General features: G+C 40.5%; 1 protein-coding gene across 5 annotated transcripts in view; it reads left to right on the top strand.

Annotated features, from left to right (window-relative positions):
• UBP1 (upstream binding protein 1 (LBP-1a)) overlaps positions 1-22,349 on the top strand; it is a 46,005-nt gene that overhangs the window by 16,915 nt on the left and 6,741 nt on the right. For 4 of the 5 annotated variants that reach the window (XM_021386645.1, XM_021386644.1, XM_021386643.1 and 1 more), the window contains 8 exons: positions 6,925-7,076; positions 10,714-10,790; positions 13,789-13,894; positions 14,479-14,585; positions 15,908-16,060; positions 16,213-16,323; positions 16,872-16,979; positions 21,922-22,025. In XM_021386645.1, the coding sequence (XP_021242320.1) occupies positions 6,925-7,076; positions 10,714-10,790; positions 13,789-13,894; positions 14,479-14,585; positions 15,908-16,060; positions 16,213-16,323; positions 16,872-16,979; positions 21,922-22,025 (918 nt within the window). The remainder of the gene's footprint in view (positions 1-6,924; positions 7,077-10,713; positions 10,791-13,788; positions 13,895-14,478; positions 14,586-15,907; positions 16,061-16,212; positions 16,324-16,871; positions 16,980-21,921; positions 22,026-22,349) is intronic. The other variant, XM_021386646.1, reaches the window with a different exon arrangement.

Here is a 22,349-nt window from a genome sequence, read left to right as displayed (position 1 = left end):
AGCAGACGCTGATCCCACAGCGCGGTGTGCCGGTCGCTGGGGCTGTATGGCAGCTGCCTGGATGGCTTTTCACCATTTGCTTTCTGGTTTATCTTTCCCTCATGCAAACAGTAATTGATAATACGTGCACCTGTGTTAAAGAAACGTGCTTCATTCTTTACTGTGATCCAGTTCTTTCTAGGTTATTTTAGAATGGAAATCCTGAGGTTTGAATGGGAGGGCTTTGTAAAGATTTCCCTTTCTGTTTATAGAGTTGTTTTCTCCTCCTAGTAACGCACGCTGCTTAGTTCCTTGAAACTTTTGAACTTCAGTGTTGTTGTTATATCACCCATTTTTTTGTTACATTGATGTTTCCATTTGCTTATTTTGAATTACTATAGTAAGAGTTCTCGCAGTCAAAGATAGCTCACAAAAAGTAACATTGGTAAGTGAAGATGTACGTTAATTTTAAATGTAATATCTCCCTCTTTGCATTTCTGATGAGTCACTTAAAAGTGTTTTGGCAACATGTACTTGTATTCTAACTTAATTCTTTGAACACAGCTTAAAGGGATCACCTAAATGCAACTAGTCTTTGCAGGACTCAGAGGGATTTCAGCATTTTAAGCATTTCTTACGCATTTTTCAAGTTACAGTAGTGGGAAATGATGGCCTGTTCAGTTGATAGTGATGTCAGATGGGAAAACTAAGGGAAGTGGTGTAACAGAGAGTGAAAATGTTCCTGTCTTGGCTCTTCATGCCAGCAGAAGCTGTGTGCTTGTCACTTCCTTGCAAAAGGGTAAGAGAAGAAAAATAAATGTTTCCAAGAAAATAATTCTGGGAGAACCTCTACAGCTCTATGGCCTTGCATTTTTAAGGAACACTGGCATGTGGTGACTGCTTTACCTGCTCAGGATTGCTTGTAACGTAGTTGGTTCTTTCTTGAGTTGATACCTGTGCCGTGATACAGAGTATTTGGTGTTATCTGTATGGTTATTGTTAGTGAGAAGGCTGCTCGTGAGCAGTAATTGTGGATTTCTTTAAAGGAAGGTGGCTGGACACAGTTTCTCTGAAGATTTATCTTTAAATAGTGCTCAGAATTTCTTTATGGTCTTGAAACTCCGTTTTTCTACTTTTTTTTTCTCTAATTCAGGCAGTGAGCCTATAGCCAGGAATTTCAATACAGCTATCAGTACCTTTAGCAATGGTGAACATTGAGTATTGCTGTTAACTTAAACAGGCAGTGATGGTGTTGCACAGCAGCACTCACTCTTCTGGTGATTTCCTATCACTTATCTGGCATAATATCCGTGACCAAAGATGTTATCTTCATAACATAGCAATAATATATAATTTTGGGGACCGCTAACCTTTGGTATGAACTATTAGAAAATGGGGGCTGTTTGACTGCAAAGAGAACCGTGAGGATTTACTTGCCATTTCTCTAGCGAAGTTCCATATTTAATCTGAGTGATTTGATGAATTAATTGATTTAAGTTAAGTGAGCACAAATACAAGATGAAGTACCTTAGTATCCATGATTGAATTTTTATGCGTAATTTGGAAGCACAATGTATGGATTTCTTTAAGTGCCTGCAATCCCAGTGGCATTTCTGGTGCGGAAATTAAGGGCTGTCCTTAGGGAACTTGATTATTTCAGGTGCAGCTATTTTGGTACGTATTTCCGGATTAAAAACTGAAATTTATTAAGCTAAATTGAATATGATGATTCTCACACAAATGACCACAAAAAAAAAAAAAAGAAAAATATCCAGACAGGCCTCCGTTTTTTGGGATGTGAGGTTGGTTTGACTCTCCTGCCTCCTCGGAAAGCTCCGGGTGTCAGTGGGGAGCTGAGCGGCTGGCAGTGGAAGGCTGCTGCAGGAGGCTTGGTTTCCTGGCTGTGCCGTGAGGAGCCGCCCACGGCCTTGAATGGTCGGGGAACGTTGTGCACCAGCTCGCCTCCAAGGCTGAGCATGAAGTAACCGCTGAGGTTATCTGTATAGAGTTAGGGAGCCGCTATCCTGCAGCTCATCGTTTTGCTCTCAAGTGAAGAAGAGAGGGTGTTACCTCACAACTTCTGGGTCTCTGACATCCTGTTATTGGCATCTGTTTGACAAGGCTGGGTCGTGACAGTAAGCATCCTAACTTTCTAGTCACTATGCAGAAAGAAAGAAATTGAGTTCTGTGGTTCAGGCCATGCTGCCCTTGTGGCTCCTGTTACTTTCTGACAGAGTGACTGCTTACAGTTCCCCACACACTACCCACTGCTTTGAGACTCTGCCACCGGTTACATATTCCTTTTTTAAGAGGAGAGCTGGCTTAAGGTGTCCTGAAAAGTGTTTTTGTTTTTAAATAAATGCAGTGTTCTCTACATCACAGACCAGAAGACTTGTGTTGTAGTCTCTTCTACTTTTGTCTTTCACTGCAGAAAAAATAATTCTCACTGACTTCGGGACTCTGTAAAATAAAATGTTATGTACTGATCAGCTTTGGAACCTGATTCTGTGTGCAGACACAAGTGTGTATGTGTTTGTCAGGAAATAGGTATTCGGGGAGAAACAAAATCCACAAACCTAAGCCTTTATCACCACAGAAAATGTTTCTGGTCGCAAGTGGTTCAGGGGCTGTGTTGAAAGATAAATCTCGTTCTACACCACTGACACTGATTTTTTTTTTTCTTTTTTAAACAATATAGTATTGTTAAAAAAAGTCTTTTTTTTCTTTGTTTTAGGTGTTTTTTTCTTCCCCTTCTTTTTTTTTTTTCTCCCCCTTGTGCTGCCTGTGCATTGCCTTCGTCTTTTTTTTTTTTTTTTTTTTTTTCCCCCCCCCCCCCCCCCCCCCCCCCCCCCAACTGGATACATCGATGCATTTCAAAAGGTCGAGGAAAAGACTCTTCAGCTCCGTACTTGTATTCAGTGTTCACCCCTCTTGGTGAATAGGAGCAGGGACTGAGAGCAGGTCTCTTAGCTGTGTGTTATCAGCAGTCCGTACTGTAGGTGGTGCAGATCGGAGCAGCTGCCTGGCTTCCCAGTGTTGGAGAAGAACTGGGGATTTGTGACTGTAAACAAACATTGGTCAGACGCCGTCTCCTTGGTTCCATCGTGAGTTCAGGAATACAGAGGTTTTGGTGGTCGGGTTGTGGTATGTGGATGTGTTCTGCCGGACTCCCCGTAACCTGAGGTCTGTAGGCAGTTGAGTTTCCATTATGAAGGTTTGCAGGATTCCCAGCACAGCAGTACGTTTGCACCTGTTTTCTCATTCATCTTGTGTCACGTCAGAGAAAGTTGTTTCCCAGCAGCTACTGCTGGTGGTCTCTTCTTACACTGAATTTCCTTTTCTGGATGCAGGGAGAGTATTAGGAAGTGTCAGCCTGTTTCTTTACATGTTCCTACTGCTCGTTCAGACACCTTGACAGTGCAGAGCTTAACTCCAAATCATAACTCCTATTCAAATAGTGCTTGAGAAACATTTTTCTCAAGGTATTTGCCCTTGTAAACCATGGTTTAAAGTTTCAAAAGACCTACCTGTTCTTGGATGCTTTAGTACTCTCACACCCAAAAGCATACGGTCCAGAGGCAGATAAGGCAGGTGACTGATGGAGAGTCACTTGCAATTTTGATGACATACTAGTTCCTATTTTTGTAAGGACAGGAGGTGGTTCTTTTGTTTTATGACCATAAAATCAATAGGCAGGGTTTTGAATTTGGAAGGAAGATAATTTTTGTGGCCAGCCAAGGCATTTCACAAGCATGGGAAAAAGTTAACTCATGTTTTTCTTGGCTTTTCTGTACTTTATTCATGTGGGCTACTTAAAGTGGGGTAGCTTATCACATGTGATCCATCTAACTTGGGTGTTGTGCTTCAAGCTGTGATGTGCACCTTGCTTCCTCTTGTGTAGCTCACGGCTCTTGTATGGTAGAGCTTCACATGTGCTTCTCTAGCATGGGAAGTTACAGATGGGTGTTGCAGGGGTTTTTGCAGCATGCTCTTGGGGTGTGATGAAGATTAATTCTGTTTTTCTGGGAATAATTACTCCTTCCTTTAGGAGGAAAGAATGCTTTCACTTGAAAGCTTTAAATAATAAATTGTGAGAGCCCAAGACTTCTCGTACTGGTGCAAATAGCTTCAAAAATTTGTCTCAGAGTTCCTTCCAGCAGGAGAGTAAACCTTGATAGGTCATCCAACGTTTGTCTGCTTTTTCATGTGATGTTAGCGAGACTAACAAACCTTGTGACTGGCAAAATAGTGCTGCTCTTTTGTGCCTCGCACACTGTGTTAGACAACACGAGTGGAGCTGGCAGGAGAAGGGCCCGTCGCTAATCTGCGTTGGGCTGACGCTGACAAAATTGCTCCAGGTGAGTGAGTAGAAGGATGATTAAAGGATGCTGGTTATGATGATTTCCTAGGTAAGCATGGAAGTTCAGCGATTGTTATTTCTTCTACTAAGCATAAGGAGGGAGATGGGCATAACTCATGGTGCCTGCCCTCGGGTTATGTTTGGCGGGATGGGGTTTCTCTATAGTAACATTTTCCACCACCCTCAGCTGTGTAGCTGCATGTTAGGCTGTGCTACGTGCTGGTTGAGATCCCTTAGTAGCCCTGCAAAATAGTTTGGAGGGGGAAGGGAAAGTGCAGCCCATGTGGTAGGAATTCCTTATGCCAGCTGTGCTCAGAAAACCGTCTGCATTGCTGAACGATGGGCATTGAATGGAATGGGCTGGGCTGTACTCAGCTGCAGTGCTGCGGTGCCAGGGCTGCCTCATCAGTGCGGGACAGAGCTGATTTCTCAATTCCTTTTTTAAGAGGATTTAATAGTTGGGTTGAAATCGGCATGTTTCTTTGTCGCTGGCACTTTAAAACCTAGATTAGAAGTACTTTATTAGTACCTTATTGACTCTCTCAGCTTTTATTTCTGTCAAGATAGGCATACGTGTGTGTTCGAATGTGAGAACGCTGACATTCCATTCTTGTAGCGAACAAACCTAAATGTTAATGAAATGGTGCTTCATCATGTCTCGGAAGTAGTTGTGAATTGCGTTGGCTTCTCTTTTCCTTTGGATCGTGCTGGTGCCCAGACGACTTTCCTTTATCAGAGGCATGTATGCTTCTATGTGGGGAAAATCTCTGCAGGTTCTCGTATTTACTTGTGCCATTTTCTGGAGCGTTTTTTGGAGCGGAGGCTTTTAAGGATGTGCTTTTGTGTGTTCCTCACAGCTAAATTGTAGGGTTGGAGTTTGATATCTTTTCTTCCTCTGCAGTAGCAGTTAGTCATTACCGCTCTGCAAGTATTAGATGAAGCAGGTTTCTAGCTGACTAAATTTGTCTTCTGTTTGTATTTGGTGGCTTCCAGTGCCTCGTCTGTTAGTTTAACTAGCTCCTTAACCACTGCACACGTTCTTAAGATAAGCCAGATGCATTTTCATTTTCTACCTGTGGTTTACAGATAAGGGCTTGAAAGATGCTTTACATAAGTAGATGAGAGACTTGCTTTTCAATTTTGTGTGTTACATGAAAGCAAGCACTGCAGACATTGAGAGCCACGGGTTCTTCATTTGGCAAGATGCTTTGCATACCTTCTTTATTGCACTTCTGCTCTCATGTGTGTGTATTTTAAACACGTTAATTGCTCCCATGTTCTTTCCGTTTTAAAGTTCCTCTTCGTAAAAGGACTGACTGCTGCTCAGTGTTCCAAAGTGTGTCACGAACACAGGTTCCCGGTGCTGAAGTCCCATCTTGGGACAGTGCTTCTCCCTGCTTGTGGCAGGGCTCCCTCCCGCGTCGGGCTGCCTCTGCACAACCATGGAGCACCTCCCTGTTTCTTCCCACTCATTCTCACATGGTAGCCCACTGACCCAAGGTATTTTCTCTCCTGCCTCTGGATATGTGGCAACTTTTGTCTATAGAAAGGAACTCTTACCTTTGTTAAGGGAATGCAGCCTCCTCTGGATTCCAGGTTTGGGGGGCTGGCATCACTCCAGCAGGCTTGTAGTGCTTTTTTGAACAGCTTCCTGACTTTGTGCCTTCGTTTGTAGCATCTCCTGTGGTTCCTTCCTGATGGAAAGGAACCAAGGAACCTGTGTGGATGTCTCTTTGAAAGTCTAGTTGTTACTTCAGGGAGAGACTGTAAAGCCTCTGTGAGAATTACCTTCCAGTAGAACAGGCGCTAACAGAAATGAGCGATGGCAAAACATAATTTTACTTCAAAAACTTTGGAGTACAAAGAATAAATAGTAGCACGTTTCAGATAATACATTTTGTAAAAGAAATCTAAAGGTCTTAAATTAACGTTTGTAATAAATGGAAGGGAAAGAAACATAAAAGATACGTTTGAATTAAAAAGTGAACAGCTGAGATGATGTGAAAAATCTTACTTCAGTTTAGAAACTCATCTTTGAAAAAGGCTTAGTGGATCTGCCGATCGGAATTGAATCGTGAACAGAAGTTCAGTGGCAGAAGAATGCTATCCTGGAACAGAATTCACTCATCTCTTTGGAAAGTGATGTCCTATTACTGTATAGAAAGATGCCAAATTAATATGCAGCTAATACAGAGTATTTAATTCTGTAGAAAGCAGAAAGTGTGTCATTGGTTGTGGTGAAGTTCTGTTTCTTACTGCTGCCTGTGGACAGCATGGATTGCTCTTTATACTTCAGAAACTGGAAACGCAAGATTTTGCCGGTCTTATTTTATTCAGTAAGCGAAGCAAATTGTGGCATACACTGTCTGTAACTTGTGAATCTGCTGCTTAATCATTATTATACTATTCAGTGTGGTAAAGCCAAATAACAATTAAAGTCTGAAAAATACTCAATGTCAGCAGGATTTATGTTTAAATAAAATTACATTAAATGGGGAGAAGGATTTTCAGTTGGTTGTTCTTAAATTTCAGGCAAGACAAGCCCAACGGTCTCACAGAGTTATTGTGTTTTTTTTTCTTTTCAGTGATGTTTTGGCACTGCCTATTTTCAAACAGGAAGATTCCAGCCTTCCACCAGAAAATGAGGCCCAACATCCACCCTTCCAGTATGTGATGTGTGCTGCGACATCTCCAGCAGTAAAATTATACGATGAAACTCTTACATACTTGAATCAAGGTTGGTATACATGTATTGCAGGCATAACTACCAAAGCAGCTTATGGCGTAAATTTTAAAGCTGGATTTGTTTCACATTTTGAACAAGTGAGACTGGGTAACTTGTTAGCCATCTTGTGTTGTCCATGTAGTACGTGGATAGCTAGATGTCTTATGCTTGAAACAAACACAAGTGCAACTACCTTTGTAGTTACCAGTTGTGTGTGTCTCACTTTCGTCTTGTCTGTGTTAATCAGAAATAAAGTAGATGTGATATTTCATGTGAGTTTTGCTGTTTTTTCTACATAGCCTGTGTCTGACTTGCATGAAAGTACGGCTTTCTTTCTAGAGACAGCACATACTGCTGAATAAAATAATATGTGATAAAACCTCTCTCACCTCTGGAAATGACATTGCTGCCCTAAGTTTAGTCAGCTAGTATTTTGAACTGCTATCAAAATCATTTTACAATTTTTGGGCTATATTGATAACCTTCGCGCACTCTCCATCGCCTTACTCCAGCTCTAATACTGTAGGATCACTGTTCCTAGATTTGTGGGTTTGATTTTTCTTTATGTACTTGCAACTAAAAGTCTCTCAATAGGCAGCTCTGTAATTAAAAGGCATGATTCTTCAGCACAGCTTATATGAAAAAGAACAAAAAAGGTACACCATTTCTTTTCCACGTCCTACTGTGTTTTGGTGCATTTCATCTTTTTAGCTCAGGTGCTTCTCTGAGCAGTGCGCTGCTTTAGCATGCAGGTGAGAGGACGTACATTAAAATACGCATTGCTGAATTTTCATTGGTACCTCAAAGTGCTTCACTGCACACTGGGCCCCTTAAATCTGTGAGAGCAGATTGTATCTAATTTCATAATGATACGGTGACAGGGAATCATTTTGAGCTTTCCATGTGAATAAAGTTGCCAAGTGCTTCATCTTGCAGCAGCAAGTCTGTCTAAATATATCTTAAACATTACTTGACTTGTCTGCTAATGAGAGTATTGGAAGTTCTTGAGGCAATTAGTCATTTCTCACAAACACATGATTGCATAGTTCAGCAATTTGCTTAGTCAGACTTACTCTTCTTTTAATCACTTTTTGTACCCTGTGTGCTCTGTTTAGGAGTAAGCAGTACAGCTTGGCACTGTTTAGAAAGATGTGGTATCTGTAGAAATACGCTTTTTCTTCAGGGACAGGATCCAGCCTCCCTGCCCACGCAGCGCTTGAAGGTCAGCTCAGCACGCTGGGGAACCAGCACAAGATAGCAAGCTGAAATAAAAGAAGTGCTATCTGACTTCTGAGGAGAGCTTGCCACTTGAGTACCACTGTCTGAAATAACTGTAATTGTTTCATCTGGCCTTGAAAATCTCTGCTAATAGGAAGATTTCTTGTGAAGTTGTTTTCTGGTTTTGCAGTGTCCTAGGCAACTTGCTGACGTTGAAAAATAAAGATGTTGGTATACACTTTTTCTAAGTAAATTCGGAAACAAGCGGTTGTCCGACTTCTCTTTTGTGCTAATACTTCAGGCAGAAAAACATTTGCTACTCAGATTAAAATTTTTCCTAAATGTATCTTCTAGCTGTTAGTACAAGCCCTATGTACTAATATTAATCGTGAGATAGTTTCGAGAGATGACGCATTTTACGCAGAAGTCAGTTTCAAGTAGAGACCTAATAGTTCTAGTCCTGTGTTGCACTTTACAATACTCTGGAGCTGTACTGATGCAGATGTTAGCATAATGAGTTGGAATAAGTTCTCTAGAAAAGGAGTAATTTTAATCCTGGTTACTTCAGTTATCTGGTTTCTAGTTCAGCCCCATTATCCCTCACTTGCTTAAATTGTTTTCAAGGGGATTGTGAATAGGGAGTACTATAGAGACCTGTTGCCCTCTTCAGTCTCATAATTATCTTACCGTACTGGATCAAGGTGACCAGAAGCCAAGGGAATGTTCGCTGTGTCTGTTAAGGTATGATGATGTTTCCTAAGGGATACCTAAGTATGCCCCGACTTTATTCTCAGTCAGTAAGTATTTTACTGAGAATAGCTAATGGAATATTTTAAGTGATAAGGTTTTTAGCTAGGGCTGATGTTAAAAGTTCAGATCTTGGAGTGATGGTGGTGTTTCCTTGCAGTAGAGAAGGCAGATGGTGTCCTAGGCTGCATTAGGCAAAGTATCGTCAGCAGGTCAAGGGAGATGATCCTTCCCCTCTATTCAGAACTGGTGAGGTCAGACCTGAAATTCTGTGTCCAGTTCTGTGCTCCCCAGTACAAGAGAGACGTGGATGTACGGAAAAGTGTCCAGCAAAAGGCCACGAAGATGATGAAGAGACTGGAGCACCTCACCCGTAAGGAAAGGCTGAGGGAGCTGGGAGTTATCTCGTGTACATGAGGTATCTCATGTACCTGAAGGGAGGGTACAAAGAGGAAAGAGCCAGGCTCTTGTCAGTGGTGGCCAGTGTGCAGGCAAGATGCAGTGGGCACAAACTGAAGCAGGAGGCTCCCTCTGAACACCAGGAAACCCTTCTGCACTGTGTGGGTGACAGAGCACTGGCAGAGGTTGCCCATAGAGGTTGTGGAGTCTCCAATCATGGAGTTAACTCAGAAGTTGGTCTGGATGTCCCTGCTTGAGCAGGGGATTGGATGAGGACCTCCAGAGGTTTCTTCCTAACCATTCAGTCATTATACTGCTTTTGTGAAAGAGCCTACTGCTACATTTTGGGTGTTAAACATTGGGCAGTTAGATTTCGTAGCACCTTACATTGAGTTGCTTCTGTGGCTGTTCTTGAGGAAAGAGCAGAGAACATATATATAGCACTCAGTGTAGATTTGACTGGAATAATCAATGCTATGCCACTATCCCCTTGTCTCAAAAATTTCTTTTTTTCTCCGTTTCAAAACAGCAATGAACAGAGAAAAGAGTTGCAAAATTTTATTAATAGTGCTGGATTAAATCACAGAATGGCTTGGGTTGGAAGGGGCCTAGTTCCAACCCTCCTGCTGTGGGCAGGGTAGTTGCCTGGGAGATCATGAGTAGAAATGATCTGTTGTTTGCTCGGCTGCACTACCTGCATTTAATTTTTATATATATATTTTATGTCATCGATAGTCAAGTGTTGCTGGAGTAAAGAAAGCCTGCATATATGTAGTGTATACCCAGATAGGCTAGTTGTGTTACAGCAAAATAAAAAAACCCTTCATAGTAACAATCTTTAAAAGGCTTGTATTTGGAAATCATAGAAAACCTCTGCAGATGATGCAAAGACAAAAGGTAAATGGACAATGTTAAACATAGGAGAGTGGTATGTATTTTGCATGAAGCATTTAAAGCTTTTTTTTTCCCTGGGAAAGCAAAGCATACCAAAGAAAAACAGAACCAAAAAAACCAAACTGCCAGAAGAAAAGAGTACTTGCACCAAATGTGAAATGTAATACTTAAGCTTTGGGAGTATCTCTAGTTTTACATGAATTGAAAAAATTCACTTTGTTGTTGCACTAATTCCTGTACTGTGGAGTGAACCTTGTTATAGAAATCTCTTAAACAGAAGTTTCAGGTGCTGATATTCTTGTGTATGAAGCAAAGGCTAATTTAGGGGCATTAGGCACGAGATGGCTTTGTGGTCTGACTGTTCTGTTGATAATTTTTTTTTTCTTTACAGGTCAGTCCTATGAAATACGGATGCTAGATAACCGGAAAGCCGGAGACATACCAGAGATCAATGGAAAATTGGTGAAGGTGAGCAGCAGTTCTCTAATAGCGTTGCTATCAAACCTCTGCTGTTTGTTTGTATATGAAGAAGAGTAGCTTTTAACCTTTTGTTGCACAGTAACTCGTGGAGGGAGATGCACTAGCTGATCTGACCACTGGAGAGAATAGACACAGTGGAACCTGATGCTTCATTTTGTTGTTCTGTTTGTTTTGAGTTTGCTACAAATTAAAGGAATATGCGTGTATACATTTCCCCATTTGTGAATTAGTTCATTTCGTGTAGCTTTAGATAACTAAAGGTGACCTAATCACTTCGTTTAGCCTTTGTGAGGTGTGCAGTCTGATCTGCTGTAAGGTGAGGTGAATCTCTGCTAAACGTATGTTGAACTCAGATATGTAAAGTTAGGTGAGATCAATCCAATCCAGAGGCTGTATATTTCATAGATTTTTTTTCTGCTGCCACGAGATACTTGTTGAATGACAGTTGACCAGTGATACTAAAAAAAAGAAAATAAAATACTATGTATATTGTGCCACTTGTAGCGAAGAAAGAATTTTTTCATGTGAAGCTTTAAGATACCTCTGTGTCTGTAGATGTGTATCCAGTGTCTTCTGAGCCATCCCATCCCATAAATCCATAGGAAAGCAGACCTCTGTAATTCTGCTGCTCATCAAGCAGTTTGTTCCATAGCTGAACTCCTGCTCTAATTCTGTATTTGTTTCATTATGCTTTAATATTAGCAGGAGGTATGTCAAATCTGACACATTGCACAAAGTAGGAGAATGAGGCACAGTGAAAAATGCCCAATTCTTAGTAGATATTATTAAAAGAATGGCCTGGTGGTGTTGGGGAATTGGATTTTTCTCTTAAGGATGTGGCAGTTTTTATCAAATTTTCCAGGAAAATCTTACTCGTGTTTTGTATTCAGAGAAGAAGGAAAAATTTAAGTTACTTGGACAGCAGTACTGAGAAATTAAACCGGAATGGCATGCCTGTGGGAGCTGAATCTTTACCTGTCAGCTTTAGGCTGTATCATTTGAGAAATTTGGCTGGCCTGTGTAGTCCTGGGCTTTGTTCTTACTTGTCTGTGGGATGCTTGTTGAGAGAGAATTTGAAGAAGCGTTAAGCGCAAGCATAAAATTTGGCTTTGTGAGTTCTGCAATTAAACCTTTACAGCCAGGCATTCTGACTTGCCATAATAAGCATGTTGCATATTTTGCCCCATTAGGTGCTACTTTGTTATAGCTTTGGGGAGTCTCTCTGCTGCAGTTTGCTGGAATCATGTATTGGTTATGAGCCATTTGGTAGGTAGAATGAGACAAAGCAATGTGAAAGTTTTATAAACTCAACTTTATTGTAGCAAGGTGTTGTGTTGCTGCATCAACATAACTTCCACTGTGGAAACTGTAATACTGGAATCTCAGTACATTAACAGAGAGGACGTTTCACGCTGGTGAAATTGGGGCTGTTTGGAAGTTTGATGCTCGTCAACCAGTGCAGCACAAAAGGGATGGTGTGTTTGTGCCTGTGCACGAGAACACGGGCTCTCTGTTACCTTTGATGTAAAACCAAGGAAATGTTATATATCTTGAAGAGGCAGTGCATTTGGAAGTCCTCAGTTTGGTTTTGTTTTTAGCACTTCCATTCACAATTAATGACCGTAGACTATACAATATATTTGTTTTCTTCTGCATTACAAATTGCTTTGTGTGCGTGTTCATGCAGCAGAACAGAAATTTCCTTAGTACAGCTTGGAGCACAGTTGCAACAGAACTGGTCACAAGAATAGGTGCTGCTGGATAATTGCTTCCAGATTAATAAAGTTAATCAAATCCTAGTATTTTTAGATAAATATTTCAGGTAGAATAGCTGGAATACTTTGGAAGTTGTTTATTACTACTTATCATTAACTAAAATAGTAGTTTTATGGTAAATCTGTTTAGAAGTACTAGGAAGAATTATTCTGTTAATCTCATTTCTTAAAACTTTCCACAATAATTCACAAAATTTCCAATGGAAAAAACAGTGAAATTATGTTCACTGCTTTTCCAAATAAATGATGGCTGTTGCGTTTGCTTTCTGAAACAAGTTTGTGTAGGCTATGCAGTGTTGATAATCGTGCTGCCAGCGTTGCTGTCTTTACTGCACACGATTTATAGGGACCTTTAGAATAAAGAGTAACTTGTAAACCTGTTTTTCCATTTTTACCACATTTTCAGCTGTTTACTTCTGTTCAGGTATATTTCAGTATAGAATCATAAAATCATAGAATTGCTCAGGTTGGAAAGGACCTTCAAGATCAAGTCCAACCGCAGCCTAACTATACTGCCCTCACTCTAACAACCCACCACTAAATCATGTCCCCGAGCACCACATCCAAACGGTTTTTAAACACATCCATGGATGGTGACTCAACCACCTCCCTGGGGAGCCTGTTCCAGTGCTTAACAACCCTTTCTGTAAAGAAGTTTTTCCTGATATCCAAACTAAACCTGCCCTGGTGCAGCTTGAGGCCATTTCCCCTTGTCCTGTCACCACTGAGAAGAGACCAGACCCGCTCTCACTGCAATCACCTTTCAGGTATTTGAAGAGAGCAATGAGGTCTCCCCTCAGCCTCCTCTTCCCCAGACTAAACAGCCCCAGTTCCTTTAGTCTTTCCTCGTAAGGCATATTCTCCAAGCCCTTCATCAGCCTTGTTGCCCTTCTTTGGACCTGCTCCAGCACCTCCATGTCCTTTCTGTACTGGGGCGCCCAAAACTGAACACAGTACTCGAGGTGAGGCCTCACCAATGCCGAGTACAGGGGCAGGATGACTTCCCTAGTCCTGCTCACCACACCGAAGCGTACAGTGGAATATTCTGGGATACTGATGATTACCAAGGTTTTTCTTTTTTAATTTTTCTGTAAAAATATATTTGTCAGCTGTACGGCTATTTTGGAATGCTTTAGTGCTTTGTCTTCAGGCTTTTTCTAGACATATAATAACATTGTGGCTCATTGGATTATTGTTATCTTCCTTATTAGAGTATTATAAGAGTTGTGTTCCATGACAGAAGGTTGCAATATACCGAACACCAGCAGCTAGAAGGATGGAAGTGGAATCGCCCTGGGGACAGACTTCTTGACTTAGGTATAATTGTTTCTATCTGTTGGCATTATATTAGATTAAATGCTCACATTTAAATCGGTCATGGTCATATTTATGCTAACACTGATGAAAAAACACAGTGCAGTGTTCTGTGTGTCACTCTGTCATAGTGTATTTCCAACAAAAGTGTTCTTTCACGTTCCTTTAAAACCTGTGGAGTAAGGTGGCAACTCTGCAACTTCATACGTGTAGCAGTCTTTGTAATTTTGATTCCTAAATGTCATAGTAATTAGGAGAGCACGGATAAAAATAACTTTCTCTAGTAGATTGTGGGAGTGGCACCAACATGATTTCTTTATTTTGCACAACTTTATAGTTTTTGTTTCATAAGCCCTGTGTCATTGGTGAGGGGAGGAGGGATATCAAAAAACAGCCCCGTGCACTGAGCACTATGTATGTTGAGCCTACTAAGATTGTTCAGATCATTCCTAAAAGATGGTCCATGGCAGCCCATGTTTTCTCCCTGTACCCATGTATGCTCATGGTAACCTTATATTAAAATGTATTCCAAGTGTTTTTTTGGGATGTGATCATTTAAAAATAATATATTACTTATTTTAATGTAGATATTCCAATGTCTGTTGGAGTCATTGATATCAAGACAAATCCAAGCCAGCTCAATGCAGTTGAATTTTTGTGGGATCCAACAAAATGTACATCTGCTTTTATTCAGGTTTGAAACTTTACTTGACTGGATGTTTGTGTTTGATGCCTTTCAGGTCCAAACAGTAGTAAATTTGCACTAGGACGTTCCTTGGTTTCTATTATGTGAGATAGCCGTTAAATATCAGCTTTCTAAGAAGCACGAGTTCACAGCAACTGTTATAAGAGTTCCTAGTTAGGTTTTTCAACTTAATTTGGTCTTATAAAAGCAACTGTTAAGAGATTTTCAAAAACCTCTTGAAAACAAGATTTCCTGGTTAAAATATTTAGTCATATGGAGTATTTGGATGTATTCATCCTAAATAATTGTTACCATTACGTTATTTTATTTGGGAGACCCACTGTCCTACTGGTAAGCTTCAGCAGAGGCTTTGCTTGAGGTTACAAAATGTTAACGTGCTATAGATGAAGCATTGAAATCAGGTATTCAGACCAGTTTCTTATATCATTAGGCTTCCTTGTAGTAGGGTTTTTTATTATTTATTTATTTTTATTTGGTATTCAGGCCAATCGAATGTGCTATCTTTGGAAATTACTTGGAATGTTCAGTTTTGTATTACAATTTCTAGCTTGCTTTTGTCTCAGACCTGTTATTACTACGGAGGAAAGTATAAAGTTTGAGGTGGCATTGTTCCTTACTGGGACTGCCATAGGTTAAATTCAGCATTGTCAGTAAATTAACTTTGATCTGGTGCAAAGACAGTTTTTTTTTCTAGTAAGAATTACACAGTTACATAATGTAGTAGTCATTCTTGAAAAAGTGTAAAGCAAACCTTTCAATAGTTCTGTTTATGCGCTTCCTTGGAAGAAGTGCAGACTGACTGAAAATTGAACTGACGGCTTATTTGAAAATACCCTGTTTCCAAATGGAACTAAAAACTCTACCAAACCAGAGTCTTTCTGTAGCTTTGGTAATACTCATGACAAGTATCTGTCAGATTTATTCTAGCTGCAATACATTGGACAATAGTATCTTGAAAAAGTTCTTTGCTGTATTCATAATAGATAAAGTTGCCATGCTCATACATTTTTTTCTTAAAATATGATGGCTTACAGCAAATTCTCAGTTAGTTAGAATCTGTAATGACTTGTGGGTTTTGGAGAGATTCTGGTCTCACAGTAGCTTGTTTCCTTTCTTCCCTGCCAGCTCAGGTGTAACATTTTTGGCTTCATTTGCACGTGAGCTGGAAAATACAAGTTAGTTATGCAGCTTGGTCCTCAGATACGCTGGGCCATTTCTTGCTTGCCCTTAAAAATGTATTTATGTGGATAACACCTGGTGAAATTCTGTGTAGAATACTTCTGAGGATGTTATTTGTTCCGTTTCTTTAGGTACATTGTATCAGCACTGAATTTACCCCTCGTAAACATGGTGGAGAAAAAGGAGTTCCTTTTAGGATTCAGGTTGACACTTTCAAACAGACTGAAAATGGAGAATATACAGATCATCTGCATTCAGCCAGCTGTCAAATTAAAGTTTTTAAGGTAAGGGTAGAAAGCAGATGTTTGATGAGTCACACAGAAGCTTTTATAAAGATGGGGGACATCTTTATATTACTGCTTGAGTTCTGAAATCAGATTTCAATTATAAAGCTGTTTTCCTTCTGCTTTACATTCATGTAACTGTTCATTTTTAGCCAAAAGGAGCAGACAGGAAGCAGAAAACAGACAGAGAAAAGATGGAAAAGCGAACTGCGCACGAGAAAGAAAAGTATCAGCCTTCCTATGACACCACCATTCTCACAGAGGTAACAAAACAGATTTGCTTCTGTTTGCTGAGGAAAAAGTACATAAGTGTAGTGTTGAAAGGGTTGGGGAAGAATTAGTTGTATGCAAAGGTAGGCTTTTATTTGGCAAACTTGTCCAGCAGACAGGAACATCAAATTTAAAGATTCAGTTTAATAAACTTCATTTAGATAAAAGATGCTTGTATTAATGCACACGGAGATAGAACGCTATTTGACTGACTGTACTGAACTCAAGAGCAAGTCTTTCGGTACAAATCCAGAAACCTTGCAGCTGAAAAGGCTAAAAAAAACCCGCACCAGTGATCAGAACAGAGGGGGGACTCTAGAATTGAATTATCTACTAAGATTGCACTTCAAACTACGGGGTTTTTTTGGAGGTGATTGAATTTAAGGCCAGAGCCTCGGTAGGTTTTTGCGTTTTCTTTTATTTAAGCACCAGTGAGTTCTATGCAGTTTTCTAAAGATTTCAGAAGTTTTTAAAAGGCTTTTAGATCTTTCCTCACTGTATAATGAAAAGAAATTGATCCGAATCTTTGGTGTTTGTCCAGATGAGGCTTGAGCCTATAATTGAAGATGCAGTTGAACATGAGCAGAAAAAGTCCAGCAAGCGGACTTTGCCAGCAGACTACGGTGATTCTCTGGCAAAGCGAGGCAGTGTAAGGGACTTCCGCTTACCTTTTCATTGTGCAAGATACCTTGTGCAGTGTTAGATATAGGAGAAACTTCCATAATATAAAGTAAAAAATATTTTGATTGCTGTGTCTTAACTTGATCCGCTTTTATGTATACCAATTGCTCCATCTTTGTTCTTAGCAAAGGAATACTTCCTAAATCTAACACTTAAGATAAACTGTTGCAAAGGGACTGTGTAACTTTCAAAAGTAAAGAGCTTTAAGTTTGTCCAAATTTAAATGAAATAGCGTTTTGCTTTCCTGTATGTATGTGCTTAGTGGAAATAACAACAGTGAAATGCAGTGAAAATGTTTTGTCCCGTATTTTTATTTACATTCAATATAAATTTCCATGTACATCAGTATTTTCAAGTGGCATGTAGTGTTGCACATGGTTGATCGTTATTTACTGATTTTTCCTTTTGCCATCTACATACTGTGCTCGAAGCAGGTTTAATGTAGTTCAGAGCAGCCAGCAGCACAGCTTTGCGGCGCGTGTACGTGTGCCCCACAGACTGACTCTAAAATCCTTCTTGTTCTTCCTGTCAAGGGTTAGCATTAGATTTCCTATGGGCTCTTGGAAGGTGAATAGCAGTGAGACTTTGGTAATGGTTAAGATGAGAAACTATCCTGCATGTTCCATTTGGTGAAGTTGAAATGTCTGCTAATCGTCTGGCTGTGGAACGCAATTATTTGGCTGTTGTTTGAGCAGAAATATTGTGATGACCATTCCTTCCAACAGCAGAGGCATTGGCTGCCTGACTGTTGTCCCTCAGACATTTAGTTTTGCGTGTCTGATCTATTAAAATGATGTGTAGGGTTCACTTCAGTGCGTGCCTCTTGTTTGTAACCAGGGAGGGATCAAGCAGTATTAATTTAGATGGGTTCTTCAGGGACTTCTTCCCCTCCACCCCCCCCCCCCAACAGCTGTAAGCACTGAGCCGTCTGAATTTACGTGCTACTGTTTGTGGGTGTGGGGCTTTAAGATCCACCTTTAGGATTCTGCTCTGCTCTTCTATCCTTTCCTAAGAACCTGAGTTATTTTCAGTAGCCATCACTCATCTTTCCTTTCTCATTCATTTTCATAAGAGTGCCATGTAAGTGCCTTTCCATCATAGCCTATTTTTTCTGACCTCGTGTTTTAGAGTGCAGCGTATTCACCACAATTTCTGCAGTATTTGTCTCAGTATTATAAAAGGCTGCGAACAGAACAGTACCTCCTGGGCCTCAGAGCAGATGTTTATGGACAGGTGACTTTCATCCAGGGGCCATCAAACGAAAGATGCACCCTATTTCTTTGTCCTTCAAATGTACAAAAGCTAGAGCTTCTCTAAGGAGGAAGGAGGAAAAGAAGAAAACAACCAACACTTTCTTTGCCCTGCTTTGAATTTGATGCGGCAACAAAGCAAAAAGTATCTTGGTTGATTGTTACATTTGGATACAGTGCATTATATGTGTCACAGCCCTAAAACTACCATTTGATTAAGCTTGGTCCAGTTGTCATTTTTTTACAGATAGAGTTGACTGTAAGGCACAGATGGAAGTTAGAAAACTCCCAGGTATAGAGCTTAAAATAAATTGGAGCATTGGTTATGAAAGATTGTTGCAGGAGTCAAGTATTTTCTATAAGTGACTTAAATTTAGAATATGAAACCTAGCAGCTAGAAGAGCCAGCAAATGGAGCTGGAGCGGAACAATGAAGCAACGTAAGCATACAGCTTTTCTTACATTTGTTTCTCCTTACAGCTGTATGTCGTATAGCAGTATCAGTGGCATACAGGATATGTAATATATATGTGTATGTAATGTTTGGGGAATAACTCCTGCGTACTGTCTGCATGAGTAGAAGTTTTCCACTTCAGACAAGGAGGGGACTGCAGCTGCATGGAGCAAGAATCCTTCACTTTATAGGTTCTTCGAAAAAGCTCTGCAAAATAAAATTGCTGCCCTGTCATCTAAAGATGATACTGTGTGCCAAAGTGTAGGGCTGTTCTGGAGCACGCTCTTGTTTTATGTTGTTGTTTGAATACAGTATGGAATTCTGTGCCAAAGTTTCTTTTTAATCTCTTGCAAAGCATGAATTTGGGCATACTCAAGTAGATGAGAAGTAGGAGGGGAAAGGACACTCAACAGCAACTTAAAATAACTTCCGTCTTTTCAACTCTTCCAAAGTTAGGAACATTCTGAGTTTGAATGCTGCACGTCCTAGGTCTGAAAAGTCACGCTTGCAAAGAAAGATTTTCTGCTTTCTGTTTTAACTGGGTGAAACCATTGATGAAAAGTTTATAACTTCATTCATATCCCATTCAGAAGGATGTTAAAGATAGGAAGCCAGAATAATTTTCTGCTTATCAAGAATTAATCAGTGTTCAGAAAGTAAGGCATAACTTCTGGAGTACAGCTATTTCAATAGTGTTGTGTCAGTGTGCTAGTAATGGAGAGCAGTTATAGCTGAGACCTAAAAAATTGACTAGCGTATATTTTTGCTGTTCATTACATAGAAAGATATCATACCGGTGTTTCCTCTGTTCTCTGGTAGCTCTTGACACACTGGGATTCATCCTTGTGACGGAGTGACATGTTCCTTTTTTCAACATTTATGTCCAGTGGCCATGGAATTCTGTGTTAATATCATTAGTTTATTGAATGGCCTTCGGTTAGCTCAGTTGTGGGTGTAAGAATGTACTAAGTCCCTGCTGAGTCACTGCAAGTCTGTCAGTCCAGTGCAGTGGCACTGACTGTCTGGGGAGAGCCTGCTGCAGCAGGGGAGTCCAGCTGCTGTCTGTGATCCACTCCCCTTGTAGTCCCGCAGGGTCCAGAATTGTTACCTGGGATGTTAGAAAGCTCCAGCCTGCTGCGTCTCTGTGGACTTGATGCACAGAATGGTGTCTAAACCTTTTTCTGAACCTGATAGGTCTACGCAGTGTGATTTTGAAAGCTTAATCACATCAGATTAATTGCTAGAAGACACTGGAAGAATGCGTGCCAAAGCCCTTTTTAGTTTTCATGCTAGGCTTTTTTCTGCCTTGGACCATTCCAGATGAGGTGTCTCGCTGCTCAGATGCTCATCCTTTCCCTCTGCAACCTGCGTGACAGAAGACAGCAGAACCGAGCCAACGGCCACGCTGCAGCATTAGTATTACCTAGTTGCTACTACTTTTGTTGTTGTTTGTTGGCTTTGAATAGGACCGAAGTATGCTTTCATGAGAAGAAAGGCTGCTTGCTTTTGGTTGGGGTCTTCTTTTCCTGAAACATCTCAAATCTGCTTCTCTTTCTTTCTTTAAACTCAGAGCTTTGTTGTGAAAGCTTCAGCTGAGTTTGACGGAAGGAAAAACATGAGCTGCAGTACCTGCCTTGGCTCAGAGCCTGTTCTCTGACACCAGTGCATTCTTCTGCCCCTGAATGGGAACTCTTGCAGAACGGAATCTTACAGTGGAGTAGTGGCTGAGGATGCACAGGTTGCATCTGTGTGTTCAGATGAACGTTCTGCATTACACTTGAGTCAGAGAATCCCAGAAAATTAAGGAAAACGTATTTCAATTCAAAAATGTCTTAGAAAAACAAAGCTAATGTTATTATGTTGAGCTTTTGTTAAAAGTTATGCCTTTGGGGCACATAAATCTTAGAGGTGAACTTTAAACTTAGCTTGAATAGAAACAACAGAAGGCAATCTACAGAATGGGAGGAAAAGTAAATAACACCAGAAGGGCTTTGTGTGGATGGCACTGGTTGTAGCCTGGAGGCTGGCGATGACGGCGTGTACACAGTGGCCAGTAAAAATACTGACTGGAAGAAATTCTCAGAGAATTTCCCAATTTCCAAGCTATCAGCACGTAACTGCTGAAGGCTGTATGCACCATGCTGTAGAGTCTGTTGTCTTACGGTGGCAAGTGAAGGCCTGAGCCCAGCACAGAAATGCTGTTAACAGTTTTACAGAAGATTACAGCCACTATTACACTTATTTATGGTTTCCCCCAGCTTGTGGAAGGATCTTTTAAGGGAAAATGGTTGAAACGAGTTTCCATTAAGTCATACTTGTTTCTGGCTCCGCTCCCCTTGCAAAGCTATGATAAAACTGTGGAAATTTCTTTATGGGTGCATGATGCATGTATCAGCAGTCTTGGTTGTTCTAACAGGAGCGGTCTGAGCTTACTTTGTCTTGGGCAGCTTGGTTGTCCTAATGCTGTCTGAACACACCAGATCTGTTTGGTTATCATTTTCATTTAAAATGATGAATTTGCAGTGGTACTGGAAACAATACAAGTCAGTCTAATTTCAAAAGGCTTTTATCATGGTAGCCAAAGCCTTTTCTGGCTGTTTGTACTCTTGTCTGGCTCATTGTACACTTGTGATGGCTTAAATTTGTGCGTAACGATTCCAGCTTACCAAGCAGCTTAGGAAAGGCAGTACGTACAGCACCACTTTTAGTCCTAGAATAGATTAATAACAATTTTCATTTAACAGAACTCGAGTTGTATTTAATTGCTGCCAGGGCAGCTATTTACCAGCAATGTGAAATCTGGCTTCAAGTTTTTCCTTACTGTTGCTGAACACCTGCTTTATACCTGCAGTTAAACAGCCCGTCCATGCAAGGATGAAGGAATTTCTTTGTGCAGATGGCTTGGGGTTGGTTGGTTTTATCAGTAATCTGTACAGGTCCTCTGTCAGTTCCACCACTGGTGCCTTTGCTATGTTAACTGTGAAGGTGTAAGTAGCAGTCTTCCAGAGAGTACAGGGCAATGCTGGCTTTGGCTGGGAGTATCTGCATGTCATGTATGGGATGGAGGGAATATGGATTTGGAATTACAGATCAAAATTCAGTGTGGGGGGGGAAAAAAAACCCACCTTGGGTCTAAGTAAAAGAATTCTGCATGAAAATAAAAAATACATTGTTAAGAGAAACTTAGTTTGAATTCTTTACCTTCAGTGCTCCCCGTGGCCTGATACTCCTACGACATTTGTAAACAATAGCCCTACTCCTGCTCCAACTTTTACCTCTGCTCAACACAGTACCTACAGTGTCCCAGACAGGTAACTTTATTTTCTGTAGCCTCATTAAAGATTGCATTTGTAAATCAGGCGTATTCAGAAGTGCCTTCTGAGTAAATCTGGGAGCTTGCTACTGCTTTCTGATTCCATTGGGGAATGAGAGTTTTGTTTTGATCTATATATATATTTTAAAGTCTGACTTACGCTTGCATCCCATGTTTATAATGTAATTTCTTTTTACCTCAGCGTTTCTGTTCCTTGCTAAAGAATATTGGAAATTTTTCTTCTCGTCCTTTGGCATATAGCAGATACTTAATCTTGTAATGATTCTAATATAGTCCTTGTCAGTGTATAGAAACTATTTAG

This window comes from Numida meleagris, chromosome 2, assembly GCF_002078875.1.
Source record: "Numida meleagris isolate 19003 breed g44 Domestic line chromosome 2, NumMel1.0, whole genome shotgun sequence".
In the NCBI taxonomy this organism is placed as follows: domain Eukaryota; kingdom Metazoa; phylum Chordata; class Aves; order Galliformes; family Numididae; genus Numida; species Numida meleagris.
This window is presented reverse-complemented; position numbering and strand designations above follow the sequence as displayed.